The 21,608-nt window shown below is 40.2% G+C and overlaps 1 protein-coding gene across 1 annotated transcript in view; it reads right to left on the bottom strand.

The window, feature by feature from the left end:
- The window catches only part of ube3c (ubiquitin protein ligase E3C), a 28,614-nt gene extending 10,537 nt beyond the window's left edge, over positions 1-18,077 (bottom strand). Inside the window, exons 1-18 of the mRNA XM_080049755.1 lie at positions 17,962-18,077; positions 16,770-16,881; positions 16,488-16,541; positions 16,172-16,246; positions 14,258-14,404; positions 13,980-14,101; positions 13,680-13,837; positions 12,978-13,131; positions 11,891-12,111; positions 11,630-11,781; positions 10,983-11,170; positions 7,922-8,008; positions 7,579-7,781; positions 6,727-6,956; positions 4,150-4,254; positions 3,006-3,093; positions 1,074-1,171; positions 212-344 (exon numbers count right to left, since the gene is read on the bottom strand). Coding sequence (XP_079905881.1) covers positions 212-344; positions 1,074-1,171; positions 3,006-3,093; positions 4,150-4,254; positions 6,727-6,956; positions 7,579-7,781; positions 7,922-8,008; positions 10,983-11,170; positions 11,630-11,781; positions 11,891-12,111; positions 12,978-13,131; positions 13,680-13,837; positions 13,980-14,101; positions 14,258-14,404; positions 16,172-16,246; positions 16,488-16,541; positions 16,770-16,835 — 2,281 coding nt within the window. The 5' untranslated portion in view covers positions 16,836-16,881; positions 17,962-18,077. The remainder of the gene's footprint in view (positions 1-211; positions 345-1,073; positions 1,172-3,005; positions 3,094-4,149; positions 4,255-6,726; positions 6,957-7,578; positions 7,782-7,921; positions 8,009-10,982; positions 11,171-11,629; positions 11,782-11,890; positions 12,112-12,977; positions 13,132-13,679; positions 13,838-13,979; positions 14,102-14,257; positions 14,405-16,171; positions 16,247-16,487; positions 16,542-16,769; positions 16,882-17,961) is intronic.
- Between the last annotated feature and the right edge of the window lie 3,531 nt (positions 18,078-21,608).

Here is a 21,608-nt window from a genome sequence, read left to right as displayed (position 1 = left end):
AATATTAAGATTTTATATAGAGCAGAAAAATAATTTCAGTAGCAGTGTCCACGTTTACAACGCCGCTCTTCCTCTCCTCTTGTTCTTGTCATATTGGAAAAGGAAGGAACACAGTCCGTACAGCAGTGCAAGTTCCAGCCAACATGATGCACTTATATGACATATTCATCACAACAAATAATGCACGTGCATGCATGTAAAATGGCCCTACCATTTTCTGGAGAGAGTTTATCGTAGGCGTCTTCATAGATATAGTTGCGTCTGATGGTGACATTGATGCCATCGGGGAACGGCCCGTCCCCCTGCACGTCCCGTTTGTCAGCATAGATTAACCTCTGGAAGATCTACAGGAAAAGGTGTGAACTCAGTGGCAGGGTCAGTGACAAATGCTTTTAGTTGTAAAATGTTTCATTCAGAGTATAGATTCTACTCTACATTATTCATGCTTTGCCCCTTTTCTTTTGTTAGTTCAGAGAGAAGAGAGAGGGTCTAAAAAGCAACATTTGACTCTTGATAATGTAGACTTAAAACTAATGGTTTCTATCCTAAAGCAATGCAGGGTACTGAGGCGTTATTTAGACAAAAGAAAATGGCATTGACATTATGTGTAAGTTCTAGCAGCTGCTATTGAATCAGAATGGTATACTGATGGAAGTACTTAATCAGCTTAATGTCAACATGACATCCTTTGTTAATACTGACAGAAGAACTGAAAAATGTCACCCACAATGGCTTCATTTAACTATAAATGGTACACAAAATAAATGATACATCGAAACACTTCAAATTAAAAGTTTCTATCAATTTACAACCCAAGTTTCAGTTGGTTTATGTCGCATTGTGACCCAATGTTACTGAACAATAATGCAGCACCATTATGGTCTACTGCAGCACTGCTCCACTTCCCAAAGAGGATGTAAAGTGCTTGTAATTGATAGCACTCTCATTCTGATGGCAACAACATAATTCTTCGGAGAGCCCTGAAATACCCAGGCCTCCTAATACAGTCCTAATTTGTTTTTTTGTTTTTGTGTGTGTGTGTGTGGGGTTGTGTTTGGACAACGGTGCAGTACCTTCACTCTCTCCTCAAAGGGAACCACAAAAGGCAGCTCTGTGAGGATGGCCAGATGTCTCTCCTCAGACACAGACAGCTGCGGAGGCTCTAAACCAACTGCAGAAAGACCAGACAAAATTCAACACATTAAGAGCTTTTCCCTTATGTCGGATAGTCACTCTTGCTTTTCTCCTTGCGCTTATGACACAAATATGTTTTGGCTAAAATCATGGCCCATTTTTTAACAATTTTCGGATGATTTTCAATTGCACACATAATAATGAGATGTCTTCAGGCCTACAATACCTCATTTACACTTTTGGTCCCGAGCACTGCTCTTTTTTCAAAATTTCAAAAATCAGCACAAGTTGTTAAAATTGGAAATTTCTCTTGGCTACTGGGTATTCACCTTTATTAAGTGACACTTTTAGCCTCATAGAAAGATTGTTTCGTCTTCTGCTCCACCGAGAGGTCAAAGGTCACAGTCAACTGCAAGTGGACAGGACTGAATCTGGCGTCGATAAAAAACCTTGCTCTGGGAAACTTAAGCAGGAAGAATATTTCCCCAACATCTGCTGTCCCCTGTGTGTAAAACTCACTGAACAGTATTACCACATTCTTTACTGCTAAACTCTTTAAGTAAGACCTGGTCCACTATTTACAGGGCAGCCATTAAAGACATTTCCATCATAGACCCTCTTAATTACACCCTTTTAATTAACCCGGCTGTGAGCTGCCCGCCCACCAGCCGGGCTGGATCCATTAAGCTGATGTTTGTTTTGCATTAAACTCAGGGTTTAGACTGTTTAGCCCACAAAAAAAGAAAAAGGAATTGCCACAATAACTAAACCGCTCTCCACCCTCCTCGTATTGCGTCCACTGCAGCTTCAATTATTCTGCTCAATTAGTCAATCTGATCTGCATTTTCCCATCAGGTTTCCATCTTTGAGGAGAAATACGGCCGTAGAGTGGTCAATAAGTTGCTCGTTCATCAGCCGCTGGCCTGTCCATTTAAGGAAATGAGAAAAGGCCAGACAAACACACGGACCAGATGTGGCCGAGCTCATCAGGTACTTTCACACTAATTGAATTTATCCCATACAGCCTGGGAGTGGGATTGGGCAGATCATACACACATTGTTATCAGCTTGCTCTCCCACCATACTCCACAGAAACCTGGGATGGCTCAAAGTGAGCCAGGGGAAGAAGCCCTGCCTGCGTCAGTGAGAGTGCCTAATTGAGGCAATGAAGAGAAAATGTGCTAATATATCTTTGTTAAAACAGGCGGGGAAGGCTAATGACTTTTCAGAGATTTTTTCTTTCCCCTGTCCCTGTGAAAAAGCTGCAAAAGAGGAAATCTTCACATTATGAGGCATTTTCTAACTAGCTTAAAAAAAAGACATAATCACTTGTTTAGGGAGAATAAGGATGTCATTTACAAGTCAATTTGCACCCTAAATCCTTCCCTCCATCTATTAAACAGAGAAACTAGTCAGATGACTCCTAGCTTTTCTTACTGCACAGCTGCGTAGGATATGAAAAGCAAATATGAAGAAGGTGCCTTTGGACAGCAATTATGATGATTTCCTGGGCTGCGTATCAAGCTGACACAAGCATTGCTGTACACTATTCTCCATTTTCATTCAGTGCAGATGGAGACCAGTACAACACTTTGGATTACAGTCTAGGAGTCTAGCTGTTCAAACTGATCTCAAACACTTAATGGACTATTAAAAATGCATAAATAGTATAATTAAATTGAAATAAAAATGTAAAAATATAACAAGGACTTGGGTTGTTCTTCAGTTATGTTTAGATAATTTTTTGGTAGAATGATGAAATAATGAAAAACACGTATTTTCAAATAGTATTGGGCTACTGAAAGACCCACATTCTCATAAGGTAATGTAGTTTTTAGATCAATGCAAAAACAGATAACCGATTACACTACCATCAAGTGATGACTGAAGTGGCCCAATGCGACCCATCCGTCGTGTTCTCCAAACGTTTCTCGCAGAGGGAACATACAACTGGGTCACCTGGAGAGAAAAGACACATTTAATGAAAGAGATGGTGCCAGTGCTTTTGATCTAAAACTAAAACCCAAAGGCTATGAATGTCAAGCTAGAAAAATCTAGCAGCCTCAGAGACTTCTTCTAAACTTTTCTACTCATCAGATGTTGCTTTAGGATCTGTTTTTACTTGTATTACCTATTAATCTTGCTTGTGAATTCATATGGTTTGTGGTTATTATCTCACATTATCTCAATTGTTCTGTTCTGGTTTTAATATTTGTGAACAACTTTGTAACTTTGTTCTGCCTTACTTCACCTGACTTCGGGGCGGAGGTACACTGTAAATAGCCTTTATCTCTACTAGGGGTGTGCACGTGTAACCGTTTGGTAAATCATAACCGGTTAGGAAAAATCGATAAACAAAACCTTTTTTTTTTTTTTTCTCGAGTTTGGAAAATTATAATTTGTTCAAGGAGTGGTGGGTGATGTGAGCTACTTCTACTTTAGGCTACTACAGCAGATAACACAATACATTATTGTGTTTGGTTACAATATTTATTCATTGAACTATTTAACCGCTACACCTCCACTTTCCTTTTCATCTCCGTCTCAAACAGCTGGTCGGCTCGCGAGCCGACAACGGTTGTCAGTCTGAAGACAGATGATCACTTGGTAGTTATGATAATTTTCAAATTCAAAAAGCAAAATTATGAAATAAAGGCCTCTCTGCCTCTGTCTATCTGTCTGCCTGACTTTCTCACTGCACACTGTCACTACAACAGCATCGCAAAAAAAACGACGTGTACACGAAAACATTGCAGCCGTGTAACCGTTTAGAAATGTTTGTAAACGTTCACACCCCTAATCTCTACTAGGATTTCATCTTATTTTTAAGGTGAGATTGACATAAAAGGACACAATTATATGATTATCTGTAGATCTGTAATGTTTACCATCGCAACCAACAGGAAGCTTTGTGAATGCAGCTCAAGATTACCATGATGTGTTTTATTCTCAGGCATTTTATTTCACAATGAGGCTAAAAACGGAACAAAAATGGCAGTGTTAACAGTTGCGTACCTTATCTGCTCGGATGTTGACCTCCCGAGAGAGCCAGTGACCTGCTGGACAGAAGGGTCGTCTGATGTCGCGAGCCTTCACCATCTTCACCAAGTTAGTGATGACCTGGACAGTAGATCAAACACACAGTAGACAGGCACACCCATACATTAATGTCTCCATAATCACAAAATCCACTTTATTGGAAGCTTTAGATACATTTCAGAGTAGAGAGCAAACAACACTGATAACTGATTTGTTTCTGCGTATGGGCTGTTCAACAGGATGAGTTGCCTTCGCTTAGAGAGAGTGAGAGAGAGAAAAAAAGAAAGTAAAAAAGCAATTCGAGAATTCAGCCATTAGTGCACCATTTATGGGGAGTATAAAAGAAAAACGACCTGTGCCGTCCCTCAATGTCCAGCCCTGTTAATTACCGGCGAGCTCTGCTGACATCAGACAGAGGATGCAAAAGACACAGCAGCATTGGGTTCGCAGCAATGCCAGTCGACTGGCCTACAGGAGGCTAAGGCTCAGGATGGGATGATATTTCACTTTGATATACTATTGTGACATTTTAGGTGACCATCAACATAGGCTACGCTGACAATTTGCACTCAGTCAATCAGTTGTATTGTCTGAACTTCCATTTACTTCATGTGCTTTAAAAAGCTAACCAGCAGATCAGATCAGTGACATAATCAATTAAAATACATACATGTACAGTATGTAAATAAATAGATAGTTTTGAGTTTATTTCTACCTATACTATTTTCCATCAGGATTTCAGTCAGCGGTCCAGGATTGGGAGTGGACATAGTGGCACATTCACCGGACATAATGGACTCAGCTGCTGATATGGCTGGTCGCAGACAGACATCCGCTAAATAACCCTTTGCATGTCATTGCACGAAGGTTCATTAAGGGAGCTGTCACGTCTGCCAATAAAAGTTACAGCCAGTCCATTTCCATATAATACCCAGGTCTAGATTATTTTAATCGAAATGTTCTTTTCTAAAGCACGTCATTTTGCATAGAGCGACAATCCATCTCGGCCAATCACCGCGAGGCAACCAGAGTCCGCAATAATGGCAAGTGCAAAATGCTGTAAAAGGCGCATGGCGATGGGTTTGGAGCAGGCCTACCCCTTGACTCTGGGAATGAATAAGCATTCCTTAATTAGCCCATCGGGTTAAGTGCAAGCCTTAATGGGCCTTTCCCAAACTCCAGCGTGACATCGTTCTCCAAACATGGCCAAGAAGAAAGTTCCATTAGCAATATTAATACAAGCTTAGTTGATCATTTTCATTCAATTAACTTCTTTCAATTAAATAGATAGCTCGACAATGGAGGTGATAAAAGATGGGGAGGGACGGCTGATGACACGAACCAAACATTAGCGTGTTAGGGGTCAGCGGCGTTAAACCGACTGTAAATCCCACCGTTCAATTTGGAAAATGCATTTCCCCTGCTGCCCACTTCTTTAATGGGTCGTTTTAGCTGACAAGGGGCCTTCCAGCAGATCTTTTATGAAAACTCCCGACGTGCTCTTTTGCGTTATTTGCCACCTTTTGCAGAACTCCAGTGTTCACTTTTAGATCCTCCTGTCAAAGACTAACAGCTGAGAACAAAGTGGCTTGATTACTGTTTCCTTGGTAGAAAATGGAGGGAAGGGAAGAGGCAGAAATGAAAGGGAGATGTGGAATGGGAAAAAGAGCAGAGGAGAACGAAGATAATGCTGTTTTCTGCCTCATTTCCTTTGGGTAAATAACCATTGGATGACCTCCATGGCAGCACTCCACCTTGTCTTTGCCTGCTCATGCATACGAGCTTGATTTGCACTAACACAGGCGAGCATTAGGCCACTGTGGTTCAATGAACAGAGAGGTAACATCCTCCCTACATGTTGTGGTGTCACATATCATCGTTTATGCTCTTATGCATCAACAGAAAAGAATGAAACAATTCTTGGATTGTCATCATCATATCCATTCTAAGATTTAATACATATTTGGCAAACAAGATATTTTATCCAGTACAGTCTGTACAGCAGGTGCATTACTCATATTTTCAGAATGTCTTATTTGAATAATTCTTGCTGTTTGTTTTAAGCAGCTGAAGTTAACATGGCAACACTCGCATGGTGACCTCTTACCACCATTCCAGGGACAGCAGATGTAAAATAGCCTCCTAGCTGATTCTGCCGATTAGCACAAACTCTTGCATGAGAAAAATATCAATCAGCTGTTTCTTTGAGGTAAATGCTCCAAGCACATTTTTGGCATTGTAAGCAATGAAAAAAGGCAACATTTTGCCATAAGAAATATGTAAATAAAGAGTCAAAATACATCCAACTGTGTCTTGACAGCACTAAAACATTTCATCAAACAGAAAGTCATTCGTTTTTTGGGCCCCATATTTGCAACAATTGGATGTGAATAAAAAAAATTCATGTACTTGAAGATAATTGAGATTGGCTTATCCTTAATTCCATGTTCATGTAAAGATGAGACGTGACTACAAAAACACTAGTTAATGTGACAAATATGAACAAATGGATGCATATTCAGCTGTAATGTGCAGTACCCATACACATCTTACCTTGAAGAGCTGTACCCAGCGTTTCTGCTCGGCCTGGATGCGCTGTTGAACCTCGGTGTTGGTCTTGACGCCCACACTGCGGAAGGCGGCCATGTATTCCTCGCGGTGCTCTGTTTTGGTCTCGGGGTAGGCCAGCTTGATGATGCCCAGGCACGCGTCCCTCAGACAGCGAGACAGAGTCACCAGCTCCAACAGCGTGAAGGGCATCATGGAGGAGGACTGCGTCTGACCTGTTGAGAGAGGCCACGCATTCATTGTCCTTTACGGATATTGATTTTCACATTTATACGGCGGCAAAGACGACGTGTGTTTGACTTCTGCAAAAACAACAGACGAGGAGAATAGATTATTTGGCTGAGACGGCCAAATGTGGGAAATGGGAGATAAGTGTGTCCAACCAGACATAGGTGGTGTCTAGCAATCCCATAACAGTCTATTAAAGGTGCAGTGAGTTATTCTGGAGAACGCTTGTTGTCAAAATCACTTTTTTGTATAAATCAGTGAATAACTCCTCCCAATCTCCTACCTGTATGTGCTGTGTGTGCTACACAAAAGAATATGGTGTTATAACACATTCTAGGCTCTGTAAACAGGCATGTTGATAGCTACGGTGGCCCCCCTTTGTTTACAAACAGAGCCTAGCATTAGCACCAGATTTATTTTTACACAGTACAGATTAGCGGATTGTGAGTAGATATTCACTGATTCTGAATGGATGATTTTGACAACAAGCGTTCTCCATAATGGTTGACTCCATCTTTAATATGTCAATAAGTAGACATAACCAACAGCATAGATTAGGGAACATAACATGAACAGTTGAAAGGTAGAAAACAAGGACGGTTAAATTACCTTTTTCTACAGATTCAATAAAAAATGAAGGGGAAAGTCTGCTCCCTTCCCTGTCGTGACCAAAGAACTCGCTGTCATGCACAGATATAAGCGAATGGCTGAAGAGGGAGCTGAATAGATAGAAGAGGGGAATGATGCGGTTGGAGTCATCAAACGACATGGGAGACCCTCTGGAGATCAGCTGTAGCAGCGGCACCATGGAGCTGAGGGGGCAGACAGAAAGGAAGAGACTAAGTATAAGGCACAAATACACTGTAAAGAAGCTGATACAGGAATATACACTATTGTAGGCACTACGCACACAGCGAAACATTTGCCAATAATAAGCATTGAATGAGCTCACCCAGTGATCATTTTCGTTGTCATGGAAGTTATCAGGTGCCAGAGATGTCTCAGGAAACGTGCATTGAAAGCTAAACTGTACAGAAGTCTGCAGAAAAACAAAGTAGCAGAGAGAGATATTCAGTTAAAGCATTTATTTTGACACAAAGCATACGGCTCTCATTGTGTTACAGAGCTATTTTGAATCCGATGACACAATCAATGTGAGGAACGGTTAAATGACTTTCCGTCAATCTGTCTGCTCTGTTGCGATTGTTAATTTTGCCCTGTGAACCAGAGGACACAAGTAAAAGGAAAAAAAATGACACAGCGAACCAACATATCCCTCGTAGAATTTTCTTGGCCTTTTCTCTCCCCCTTTTTTATACCTTGCTAGGGCCGAAAAGAGATTAAATGAGCCATTAAGCTTTATTTAGGCGAGGCACCTTCCATTAGTAAACTAGTTGCTGGCGAAGGTATACCGGCCCGGGTCATAAACAGCCCCCCCTGGCTTCCTGCTGGAGCCCCATTTAACTTAATGGCCAAGGGAGCAAGACAATGGAGGAGGAGGGGAGGCCTGGTCCTCGCAGTGACCCCGCAGCGCCAGCATGCTTCCACACACTCACAGTGAATTACGTGATAACGCAGAGGAGGGCCCGCATACCTCGCTGTGGTCGCCCTGCACTCAAGCTATGGCTGTGGCACGGAGGTGTGAAGCGGCTCTTTGTTCTGAGTGCATGTGTGTGTTTGTGTATGCTCCTAAATTGCATGGCTTTTAACACAGAGGGTAAGTACAGGTGACAATAATGTGTTAAGTAAGCTGAAAAGGCAAAATAAAGTGGGCCCCTGCATATAATAGGCCCTTGTTTAAGAGTGGCACTGCTGACACCTATAAGGATGCTTTTTTTTAATAGGGCGGCATTGTGTATTCTCAGTAGAGCAGAGGAGTAAAGGTCAGTGGAGGGAAAGAGCTCAGGGACAAAAAGAGAAAGGGAAAAGGGGGAGCCAGAAAATGGAGAAAATAGCAGATTTGCTGAATATTCTCATCGCAATGTCAACGCTCAAATTCCCATTCCACCATTCAATCTACCAAAATGGAAATGAGCAATAGGAGCAGAGTGTCAAGACAACCCCTCAATGTGTCTTGAAAAATGGTTTGTGCGGAACACACACACACACACACACACACACACACACACACACACACACACACACACACCATCTGTCAGTACTACAAGGCTCAGGAGAGAGGCGAGGAGTGGTGCTGTGGGCTCATAACAAGTGATGCGAGTGTTTGATTGAAATGAGAAACAAAGCACTAAATGCCAGCTGACATGCTGATTTACGGCCTGAGAGAACCCAAACCCCCATTTCAATCATGGAATGAACCACTAATAAACAAAGTCAAGACATCAAAAGGGGTTGCGTGTGCGTGTGCGTGTGTGTGTGTGTGTGTGTGTGTGTGTGTGTGTGTGTGTGTGTGTGTGTGTGTGTGTGTGGAAAGCAGGGTGATGAATCACCCCCGGATCATTTCATTTTGCGGTAATGAAAGAATCTCTGTTGGGCTGGAAAAATAACAGCAGTGCTCGGGTCAAAATTTGATACCATAAAGACAGATTGAATGCGTTTCCAGCTAAAGACAGGTTTGTTTTGCAGCCTTTTTTTTCATTAGCATGATCAACATCCTTATCTCACGACAGCACAAAAATCACAGCAACCATTCAAAAGTAAATGAAGGACCTGAGCTCATCTGCGCTCACTTTCATCAGAGCGAGCCCCCGTTAGCAACAGAGTGCTACATTGGGTCAAACCAAACTATCAAAGTCACATTACACCAAATATCCAATGCTGAGCAAATAAAGTGAAATTAGACTAAACCCACTATAACAAACGTAGGCTAAGTGCAATTAGCAAACCAATCAGAAATCACTTGTGGTCCCGACTCATTGTACTGCTTTTAAGTTGTCCTCTAAAGAAGTCATTTCATTTTACATATTTATTAAAAAAGCATCATGCCGGGCTGGCTGGACAACTGGCCAGCCTCTCTCTCTCTCTTTTTTTATTTTTTTGCTGTAAGAGCAGTAAATCAAGTCCGGGATGCAATTTGCTCCCCTTAGCCTCTTGTAAAGCTATCCCGTCCACTCCTGCAGTGATTAATCTTTCTCAGTGAGCTAATTATTTTGTACAGATATCCAATAATGATGGAAGACGAAGGGCAGGATTTATGGTAAAAGGGAAGAGATGGAGGAAGCCGTAAAAAATTAAGGGGAAGGGGGCATAAAGACGCAAACTCTTCTAAAGTCTGGGCCAACCGTTTGTAAGCAATACTGCAAAAATAACTACTGGACTCGGGCTGAGGTGTCCAGATATTTATTACTGAGGAGACGGCTAATATACGCTCTTCCTTTTGACATATGGTTTTGGGGTAAGCTTCAAAAATGAAAATAACAAAAATAGATACACAATTAGATCACACAGTCACACAGTGAAATCAACAGGCAGCAACTGTCTCCAATAATAATTAACTAGAGCAGGTTGACCATGCACAAAGCTCAGTCTGGATCACCTCCTGTCAGTCAATGCACCATCTACCATCAACCACCCTCCATCCCCCCACCACCTCCTCTGACATCCTGGCCCCAATGTAATCAACCTGAGAAGGGGTAATTGCCCTCATCCAGAACTGACAGTTTCCCTGACATCCCTTCTTCCTTTGCCGGTTGTAAATGCCAGTGGGTGCGGGCCACTGATAACTGCCTGCCTCACTCGCTCACTCCAACGTTATTTACATTACTGCTTACAGCGCGGAAACACATAAAGACACAGTTTTCCCCTCAATCAGATAGGTGTGTAAACAAGCTGGCTTAATGCAGAGGTTTGATCTCGACAAGACAAGTAAAGTGTTATGATATCGGATAAAAACGGAAAAGGCTTTCTATTTGTTTTGATTCAGATACACCTGCTTCACTATTTATACTTTGTATTGAAATCAGTGAAATATATTTACAATATTTTAAAACTGTAAAAGGTTTTTTCTTTCCACGATAAATCAACAAATCCCTGTGTTGTTTGTGTATTTGTACCTGACTTTCGGCACCATGAGCCGATGCTGGACCATAAGCGTGTGACATATGGACGCCATCATGGTGAAAACCTCCTCGCTGGCCGAATCCCTCCACACCAGGTTGAGCAGGGCGTTGGTCTGATGCTTAGTGTCCAGCTTGTGGACACACTCCTCTGTGATTAGCTGCACAGAGATTCTGCTGTTGTCCTAATAGAACAGGAAACACGTTTGATCTGTGTTATGCCTGCTTACTGCATGAACACATTTTGCTAAGTCAGGTTAAGATGACATAAGGATGTAACTGTAATGTGTAACTTCTTTGACCTATCCCTGCGTTCATACACCAGAATATTCACATTCTTTTCTGTTATTAAAATCTAAGTCTTACAGTTATGTACCTTACATTCTGGTTTAAATAATTCTCATTTTCAAATAATATACAGAATTTTTTCACTATTAATCTGTTCAGTTCAGAAATTGTCAAAATAATTGTAAGAAAAAGTCACTGTTCATCTTCATTTACTGGAAACTTTCTTTAAATGGAGCAAAATAAATGTAAAACTTGATGCAAAAAGTTAATCTGCAGCCCTGAATGGAATAATTAAACTTGATATAATCCCATTATCATTGTGTGAGTATGTAAATCTGTGTGTGAATGTACGGTACCTGCATGGGTGCTGGATGGATGCCAGTGTCGTCGTCGTCCTCCGAGTCGCTGTTAACTTCAGGCCTGCTGCTGCTCTCCGACACCGGCAGCAGTGGCAGCAGAGTCCGCAGGGCGCGGAGGTAAAGCAGGAGACCCTCCTCTGATAGTGAGCCTGCCAACAAACACCCATCACCATTACTGACACACCATCATATCTCTGATATCATGCTTCAGAGATGTTGTATATATACATGTGCAAACTCTTGAATGGCGTCACCCACCTAAACGGTTCTCCCCTGCAGAGAGGACAAAATAAAACACCCATGGTGCCTTGCGTTGGGGTGCCAGGGAGGAACTGATGGTGGCCTGGAGGGAGCTCAGGAAGGCCTCGAACGGGAATGAGAGACGGACGTCCGACAGTGCCGGAATAAAGAAGTGAAAGATCTGCTCGGTGAACGGCGCAGAGATAAACTCCTCAGTAAAGGCTGCAAATACAAACTGCCTGTGAAAGGATAGACAAACAGACATTAGACATGTTAATGCACTGCATGAAAGTGACATGTAGAAAGAAAAAACAACTGTGTGTCTATAGAGAAATTAGCTAGGAGACTGGCTTGTACTAACACGGCCCTGCTCTTTCTGCTGTGTGAGTGCTCCAATATTGTGTCTCCAAACAGAGCTGCTTTGTGTGGCCCAGTCACACACATCTGGTGGGACAAGTCAGATAATTAGCTGTTAGAGTCAGTGTGTACATAAGTTTCTCTCACTCCCGCCTTGCTTTTCTTCAAAGAAGAAAAGGACTACCCTGTCGTTTGTTATTAAGAATGTCTGAAACTGAGGGCAAACAGCCTGATATTCTGCCCTGTGGCGAGTGAGCGACTCTGGGGGCCTTTTATGGCTTGTTGTAAATTGGTCTCTGAAGCAATTACTGCTTCAGCAGTAGAGTAGAAAAGACAAAAAAAAAGATGCTGCAGTTTGTCTGATCAGTTTAATGGATGATTTTTAAAGAATTCACTAGGGAGAAATACTTTCTTTCTGTGCCATCATGCTGTTGTATCCTCTCTGGATTTAAAAAAACAGCGATTTCAGAGATCTAAACAAATTGCTAACGTTGCTGAGTTTATCAGTGAATCCTTATGTTCTCATTGTGTACCAACTTATTTTGATACTCTATTGTCAATTGGAAAAAATTGCTCTTTAGCATTCTCCAAAGGAAGGTCAAGCAACCAGGTCAGCTGTGGCCATTTCAGCAGAAACTGTACCACCTCTTAAAGACTTTGTTGCTCGTTCTGTTCCTGCCACTACGTGTGTAAAAGCCCTGATCTGATAATCAGTTTAGTTAGTTACTTTTTATTTTATTTTAGTTACCTTGCGCCTGTTGTGCAGGAGGAGTAGGTAAAGTGCAGAGGTTTGAGAATGTGCTCCAACAGTGTGCTTGCCAGAGGGACAGAAGGAGTGCCGGTGTACTCCAAACTGGAAGGGAGTCTGTGATTCACAAGAATATACAGCGACCTGTAGTATCCTGAAGAAAAGGCACAAGTAGGGATTTAAGACTCAAAAAAGATTTTTTTTAGCACAGCAGTCTAGTATAAAACAGAATAATCTAAAGTCTGAAACATACTGAGAATGTCAAGAGGAGAAGTACGGATAACCTGCCAAATTAAGTGTATTACTCCCCCTGTATTTTTAGCTTTAAATGTAGGGTTAGACAGTTATGCTGTTTAATAAGGCTTCGAGTCATCTGACTGCGGTTGACACATTGCCGAAAATTAAACAAGATGCTTTGCGTTGAAGAGCATTATCCATTTTAAACAGTGCTGGTGAAATGAGTCATACTTCTGGGAAAAAGTAAACACTGTGACACAGCACTGCACTGCACTTTATATACTCAGGTGCCAGTCAGAGCAGGAACTGCCCATACAGATAAAAGTAGTCAAACACACTTCTGACCAATCAATATTGATACACATTTCTATACAAATCCATAATGCTTGTCAATTACGCCTCTGCAGGGTTCATTTGTGTCTGTGCTAGAGTACACGCTGGAATGAGATCACTGTGTTAACTTACCTTTCTGTACCATATAGTGCAAAATCTGCTCGAGTAATGAAGCTACGTAGTTAGCATCCGGAATAACAGGAAGGTAGGTTTTCTCTGAAGAAAAGATTTCTAGCATTCGCATGGGAACCGACACGTTTAAACTTTCATCTGTGCAGTTCTGAAGGAGTCTGGGGAGACAAAAAAAGAAGAAAAAGGGACAAATGAGATTGAAACAATGACCACAACTTTCTTCAGTTTCACCATACTAAGTGTTTATGCATCCACCAGCTAAAAACACAAAACCATAATTGGCCTTTTCAGGCACTGTACCTGCAGCAGAAGCCTAAGATCCTCTTGATCTGAAACATGCACGTCTGTCTCTGGGTTGGTGGGCCCACCAACAACTTCACAAACTGACTGTTGAGTTTCACCAGGTTCTGGCACAACCATATCTGTATGAACACATAAACAGACAGAATTTGTATTAAAACAAATATATAATTTAATGAAAAAGTACATTCGGTCTACGGCTATGCAATAGCGTCTGCAAAAACAATCAATATACTTGTAATACAAGAGCTTCAAAAAATACATCACATTTTTTTTACCAATCTATGTGCATCCACACTCTGTCTATAGAAAAATATGAGTTGTCTTGATAAGAGGCTGAGACCGGGACCGTCCAAGACTCGCTGTGCTCCCCCTGTCAGCGTCTGGCTGACACTCTCGTCAAACCTGGCCCTCTGGATGGCATACTGGAAGAAAAAGTTCAAATGTCACAGATTTGTGCATGCCTTGTTTCCCCATGACATATTTGAGTATAAGACCAAACACTAGACATCTTCAATCAAGTTATACACGTGTAAACAAATGGGTATACATTTCTAACTTAAAATTCAGAGGTCATAGCTGATATTTGTAATGGCTAAATGTGTAAGGAAAACAGCCCAATGTCTTAAGAGGTGTTATTAGTACATGGCAAAATGTTTTATGATAAAGCAGAGACAAGGCTCTATCTGTGATTAACTCATATGACAAAGTCTTTCTGCCACTGTAATCTGTCAAGCCGAGACAGCGACATGTTGTCACTTATCTGCTCTGTCATCACACAGGCTATCGTCAGGGTCCTGTCATGCACATTGAATTTGTGACTATGGTTACTGTCTGTACCCTAATAAATAAACCAACTTCAGACACTTTACATGGTTTGCAAAAACACAAATCATGACCTTTCCTCATGACTCAGTGGCTGATTAAAAAAAAAGAGTAGAACAGACTCAAGTTTAGACCTTTGAATGACACATACAAAAACTTACAACTGTGTATGCAGCTGACTGGTCACACACCTTTTGGGGAATTTTATCATTCAACTTTTTGGTCAATGCTTAAACACCAAAATCTTAGATGTGCATTAATACAGAGGATAAAATCCAATTGTTCTAGCTGGATACGATGACCCACTGACTGTATATATTAGGGCTGTCAAATTAACGCGTTAATTTCGATTAATTAATCACAGAAAAATTAACACGATTAAAAAAATTAACGCAGATTAATCGCACTTCTACATTGCCCTTTGACCCGGTGCAAAAGAGGTGAGACGATAGCGGAGCTGCACTTGTAGCTTGCGGAAACGACCCGCACGGGATTAAACAGTAAATAAAGAAGCATAGAGAGGGCTCTATGGATGTGTTATGGGCTGCTCCGGGAAAATAAGCATGAAGGTAGGAATACGTCTTATGTTATTCTCCGCAGTGTCTGTGCATTATTGGTTTAGTGGGTGCCTAATTAACAGTGTAGGTTCAAAACAGTAGGCTATCTCTCAATCTTCCTCCGTCTCACTTCTGTTTGCTAGCTGCGATCGTCTCCTGCTAACGGACAACCTCACACTCTTCCTAGCAGATATTCCTGTCTTTTTTCCTCCTTTGTGTGTGTGTGTGTGTGTGTGTGTGTGTGTGTGTGTGTGTGTGTGTGTGTGTGTGAATTTATTTAATGTAGAAACCTCGCTGAGGGGAGGAGACAGAAGTTACGAGAGACGGACAGAGAGAGAGGGAGGGAGAGAGAGAGAGAGAAACGAACGGTAGCCTATACAGTTGTTTATAAACAGGCATAAAAGTGTCATAAGTATGCGATTCATTTAGATTAATTAATCACAGAGCCTGTAATTAATTAGATTAATTTTTTTAATCGCTTGACAGCCCTAGTATATATACAAGATCATGAGACAGGCAGCGCCATTGATAACACACCTGCATGTTGCAAGGGCACATCTCAGATGTTACACAAAATTAGGCACACAATACTCAGCTTATATCATCACTAATGTTAGTTACCTACAAATACCGGTATTTACAAATAGGGTTATTTCTTGCTCCAACTTTAACCCTTCATCATACCTTGTTGTTTGACTCAAAAATAAGGAAAAGTTACAGGTACAACTCCGATGCAAAAAAATTCTGTGACTTTAAGTAGGAATATGAACTTAGGAAAAGAAAAAGTTTATATAGTGCTTGTTGACTTACCTGACGTTTCAAGTCCTGGTAGCCACGTATGTAGGACTGAATAATTATGGCATTCTTAAGTCTTCTTCTTTCATCCTATGTAACAGAAGAAAACAACGTACAACTGATGAACCCACAGCATCAATAGAGACCTAAGTATTCAGTACTTCCTCTTTATCGGAATTGGTTGTGCAAATGATTAAGACTTGTTAAGACCTGATATTAACTGTAAGAATGTGAGTTTTTTCAAATAAACACACAATGCAGTGGCATTGAAAACTTTTCATGAAAGCTTTTCATGGGCAGCTTGTAAACAAAACCTTGCACGAACAGTTACCTCTCTTTTTCTTCTTTCTTCTTGAGTGCGATGCAACAGAGACGCTTTCTCCTCCTGAAAAAAGCAACATAATGTATATATGTATATATAATGTAATGTAAAACCATTTAGCAACTACTTTAAACAATAACATGCTTTATTTTCGATGCCAATCAGGTGTGCGATATGACAATGCTTACATCAATTGGACAATATGTCTCTACTAAGAGCAACACACATTGTCACTGGTAAATTGCCTCTACTTGGGTAAAACATTTCTCCATTGAATCAAATTACACTTACCTTTTTACTTGCTCCACCAAGTGACACCTTGGGTCTTGTCTTGAAATCTCCCTCAAAGCTAAACATTGTTAGATTATTCCCATTGACTGATTCAGAGGTTGCCCGCTAATTTCTGTAATGACAAAATGAAAATAAAACAGAATTAGAGTACTAATGTAACACCTGGACAGTGTTCCTACAGCTTATAGAAATTTAGATTTAAGACTTTTAGATACTTTTTTTTAAATTTCAGTAAAAATTAAATTAAAGACCAATTTTACAAAAAACAAAACTGTAGAGAAAACTACATACATTTATTGTGTAAAACATCAATTAGTTGATCCAGTAAACCATTGACCCAGTGTTTCATACATTTTCTGTCATTGTATTTCAGGTCATTCAAAATACAGAACTAAAACAAAAATTATTAATAATTTTAGTATCACTTAAATGTCTCAACTTGACCATATAGGATGGGTCAAAATAGTCATTATTATTCAGTTTATAAATTGCAACGTCATGACCAAAACAAATGATAAAGCCCCACACACCATGCATCAGCATTTTTAAGAGTTATGAAAGACTGATATTACACATTTTAATACCACTAACAGCATTATTTTAAGATTAACTTATTGAATGCCTTTTGAGTTTTTGAGGATCTGTTGGGACCCTCTTAGAGGCAAAGGAAACACTGAAAACTACTCATGACTTGGGTACAAATGATAAACATAACCTTAGGCTAAATCTATATAATATGGTACAATACAAACCATACGAGTTCAAGCTCCTACGTTTTGCCGTTTGTAATTTAAATACCCGGATAAAACAGTCAGTGAGGATAACTTTTGAACGACAGAACTGAAGGTTAACTTGAGTTTCAGTTAGGCTGCAACAATAGTTAGCTCGCCGGTTACTCAGCTAGCTAATGACTCAGCAGCTGTCAGGCGCTAAACACAGCCGTGTACGTCCTGCCAACTCCAAGTAGCAACGGAGACACCAACTCCTAACACATTTATTGATGAGATGTCGACGTACAGGCTCATACATTTGTGAGCGTCGTGGTTTTGTTGACGTTAGCACTGCGGCTAGCTAGCAGAGCGAGCTAAGCAGGCTAGCTTTACGGGGGGTGTCTTCCAATCTGCATGTCCCTTATTGTTTATGACATCGCTCGTATAACAGGACACTAGGTCTGAGAATTAGAATCGTTTACCTTTTGGCTTTTGATTAATGGTGTGAAACAGACAATAAATCTGGGAAGGCAGTTTTAAGGTTAAATCCGAAACGTCAAGTCTTCCTTTTCTCTTTTCTAGAAAGCACCACAACACAGGGAACAGCCGACTTCAACTGTATCCGGTTCCTGCGATATCAGGGAGCTGATTGGACAAAATCCTTGTCAATAATGTCTGAACGGCTTAAGCCCCGCCTCCCAAGAGCGTCATTGGGGGTCTGGGACCGGTGTGTGCGCGTGTTGTTTACAATTTGTTGTCTGGTACAAATGTAAAGATTCAAGAAGAACTACACAGTAGGTGATTACTTTAATGATTTATTTTATTTTATTTGCACTGTACATACAACAACATGAATGTTTTTTGGTGTATTATGTCGTTAATACAGGTGATTTTACCAATAAAACAAAATATAGGCTACTTTTGCTGCTAAATAGCTTGATTGAATCTTTTTCATGTTAAAAGGTCACAGGCAAAGGCATTGACAATTAATAGATGGACTGTTTATTATTAAGCCTTGAAAAAACAACTAGGCCTACTCTGTAACTTCTTTACAACACCCTGACCCAATCATATTTTATTGCCACGAGAAAATGTTTCAGTATACCCTCATAACACATGATGAATTATGAAAAAATACTATGTAAATAAAGACCTTAATAAAAAGAAGTAAAATCATATTTACCGTTGACAAAACAATATCACCACAAGGTCCTGTTGTAAAGCTTCCAAACTTTAGTTTACCTGGTTGTCATGGAACTGTAGATTTTCAAATATCCACTTCTTTGATGACTTCAAGGACTTCTCGTGCATTTTGGCTTAAAAGCTGAGATTAAAAGTTATTTCTTGGCCCTGAAAACAAACCATATTCACATGCATTTTTGATCACACACATTTACACCTTTCAATCCAGTAACCTTGAAAAAAAAATAATTTTTAACCCTATAACTGTAGAGCTATTGCGCTGTCTCTCCCTTGTTTAACTTTCTTTACACAAGTTCAAATTCTTAGTTTCATAACAGATTTGAAGTAGTATCCTTCTGAAAAAAATAATTCAGTCTTCAAATATCTGATTCCAGCTGGGAAGACATTGCTCATTGTTATCTTGTTATCTCATATGTTCACATATGAGATCTTACAATAGCCCTACCAAAAACCTCTACTTTTTATTGCATTTAAATAGGGTGTGGAAAACCATTTTCAAAACCCATCTTTGTCCAAGAAAGCAACTCTACTATAAATGCTTACTTTACAAAAAGTAGAAATGAATAACTTGACCTTGTTTGTCCATCCATCATGAGTCATGACATTGTGAAATCAGTGTTTTCTGTTGAATTGAGCAAAGAGAAGAAACACTCCTGAGTCTTGATGAAGTTGCAACTATATAGCAGCTTTGTGGTAATTTTTAACTTGTAACTACATTGAGTGAACAATATTATAAACTTTTCACATGTTGGTGCATTCTGTATAATCAGAAAGATGCCTCAACAATAATGCTTGTCAATTTCATAGGGATTTCAAATGTGAGACTTTTGTTAAAATTGTGAATGCTGCTGGAGAGTGCAGGTCCAAACAATTCTCTTCCCAGAAGCTTCAACACTGAAAGTGTCCATATGTAACATATTTATTTATTTACTCATAGTTATGTATTTTTGTATTGTTGTATGCGGCTTTGACTCATGTTTAATGGAAATTAAAGGCCATATATCCATATTAATTTGCATCATATACTTGATTTTATACTGAGTCACAATTTGTAGTCATGGGATATTATTACTTTTGTTGTTGTTATTCTTATTATTGCACTCCTTACACGTTTTGTCAACAGTCTGATGACTGATGTCATCGGGATTTTTATTGGCTGAACGAATAAAGTCTTTAAAAGCATGAGCACGAGGCACAGGCAAATGGTTTCATCAATAACATCTGATTGGGCCTATATATAATGCTGTGCCATGGTGAAGGCGACGCGGGTACAGTCTCCATCCAAAGTGTATTGATAACACGTCTCAGACCAATTAAGCAGCACTATCGAATTTTACAAAGAGTTTGAGATTCGGATGTTGCTTTCAGAGATATATAAGTAGCCTACTTTCCCTAGATGACTGGCATTGAGGATATTAGTTTTTTTCTGACCGAAATTAAGCAAAAAACTGGTTGCAAAAAATGATTATAAGCTATGGATGCTTTTAAAAGCACAATTACACATTTGTGCCAATTCAACCCGCCGCATTAAGAGATAAAGTGCAGGTCCCTTTAAATTGCCTCTTCATAATGAACACATTTACCGAAGGTAATTAATATATAAACTCTCCCGATTTGTCACCTTGATTTGTATTTTAGTTAATTGTGAAAGTGATTACGGAGCAAATGAACAGCTTCAGGAAAGACCAAGGTTTTAGAGTCCGGTTCCATCCTGGGCGCCTTATTAATTTTCTCTCCCCTAGATGTGATGAAAAAGAGCAATAAATCTGGGTGATCGGTGAAGGCCAATACTAAATGGCTCCATATTTCACCGCTGCTTTAATAGAAATATTCATGCGGGGCCCCTTAATGAAATTAAACCCGGTGGGGACACAAGGAGCAGCTCGGGCGCGTGGCGATCAGGATTCCGACTATAATGATCACACGCAGGGTCTGCTAAAAACGCGTTTAAAGCACAAACTTCTGTTAAATGTCCAGAGGTGAAGATGTTTATTTAGCCCTTTCGCAATATCATAATAATCTTGAAATGGCTGCCAAACACACTCATCCTCTATAGTGGAAAAATATCATTTTCATCATTATAATTGAGAGCAAAGGTCAAATAAAAATAACCAGGAAGACATTTATGACAGAAAAAGAAGGGGAAAAAAAGAGGACATATTGAAGCTGCTCATTTCAGGAACACTTAGAATAATTTGTCAGAGACCTCTGTGTCTAATCAGCCTATATCAACAGCATTTGCACCATTTCCCCATAAAAAAAATAAGTTGGCAAAAGCTATGAGTGTAGGCTATTGACCCTCGCTGTCTCCCTCCTCTCTTTATATTTCCAAGTTTCCACGTAGATCCACCACATAGCCCACCCACATCAATCTCCCCGTTATCATTCTGTAATTGGTCATGATCATCAGGGTCCACAATTAAATGGCGATCCTTTACTTGAAATCTACCCGCTGACTTGTTGATTTCCCCCGAGCAAATAAACGTCCCAGGAGCGCGGTTAGCTGATGAATTGACAAAAACTAATCAGCTTTATTGGTAGACAGGTTAAGGGCAACTGGGTGTCAATAATTCTCATTTTGACCTCCTCTTCCATTAACTTTAAGTGGCTTATTAGACCGAAGTCACCCGGAGCCCATGGCCTATTAGCTGCATCTCTCTCCTCATCACACTTTGGGGCTTTCAATTACGAATTTTGCTTTTTGCTGCTCGTTGCGCACGGATTGCGCCAGAATTTGACTTATTTTGACAGCCACTTACAGATTTACTGGGAAGTAGGAAATCTGGTTGCCTGCCACTATAGTGATATTTTCGATTTAATAAGAAAAATAAGTATGTATTTTGTGTACGAAAATGCATAATTAAGAGTCTGAGAATGAAACTTTGGTTGATGAAAACCTTATGTTAGAAGCAGTGAATGATACCAA

Source organism: Ammodytes marinus (genome assembly GCF_949987685.1).
Source record: "Ammodytes marinus genome assembly, chromosome: 21".
Taxonomy (NCBI): Eukaryota; Metazoa; Chordata; class Actinopteri; order Uranoscopiformes; family Ammodytidae; genus Ammodytes; species Ammodytes marinus.
This window is presented reverse-complemented; position numbering and strand designations above follow the sequence as displayed.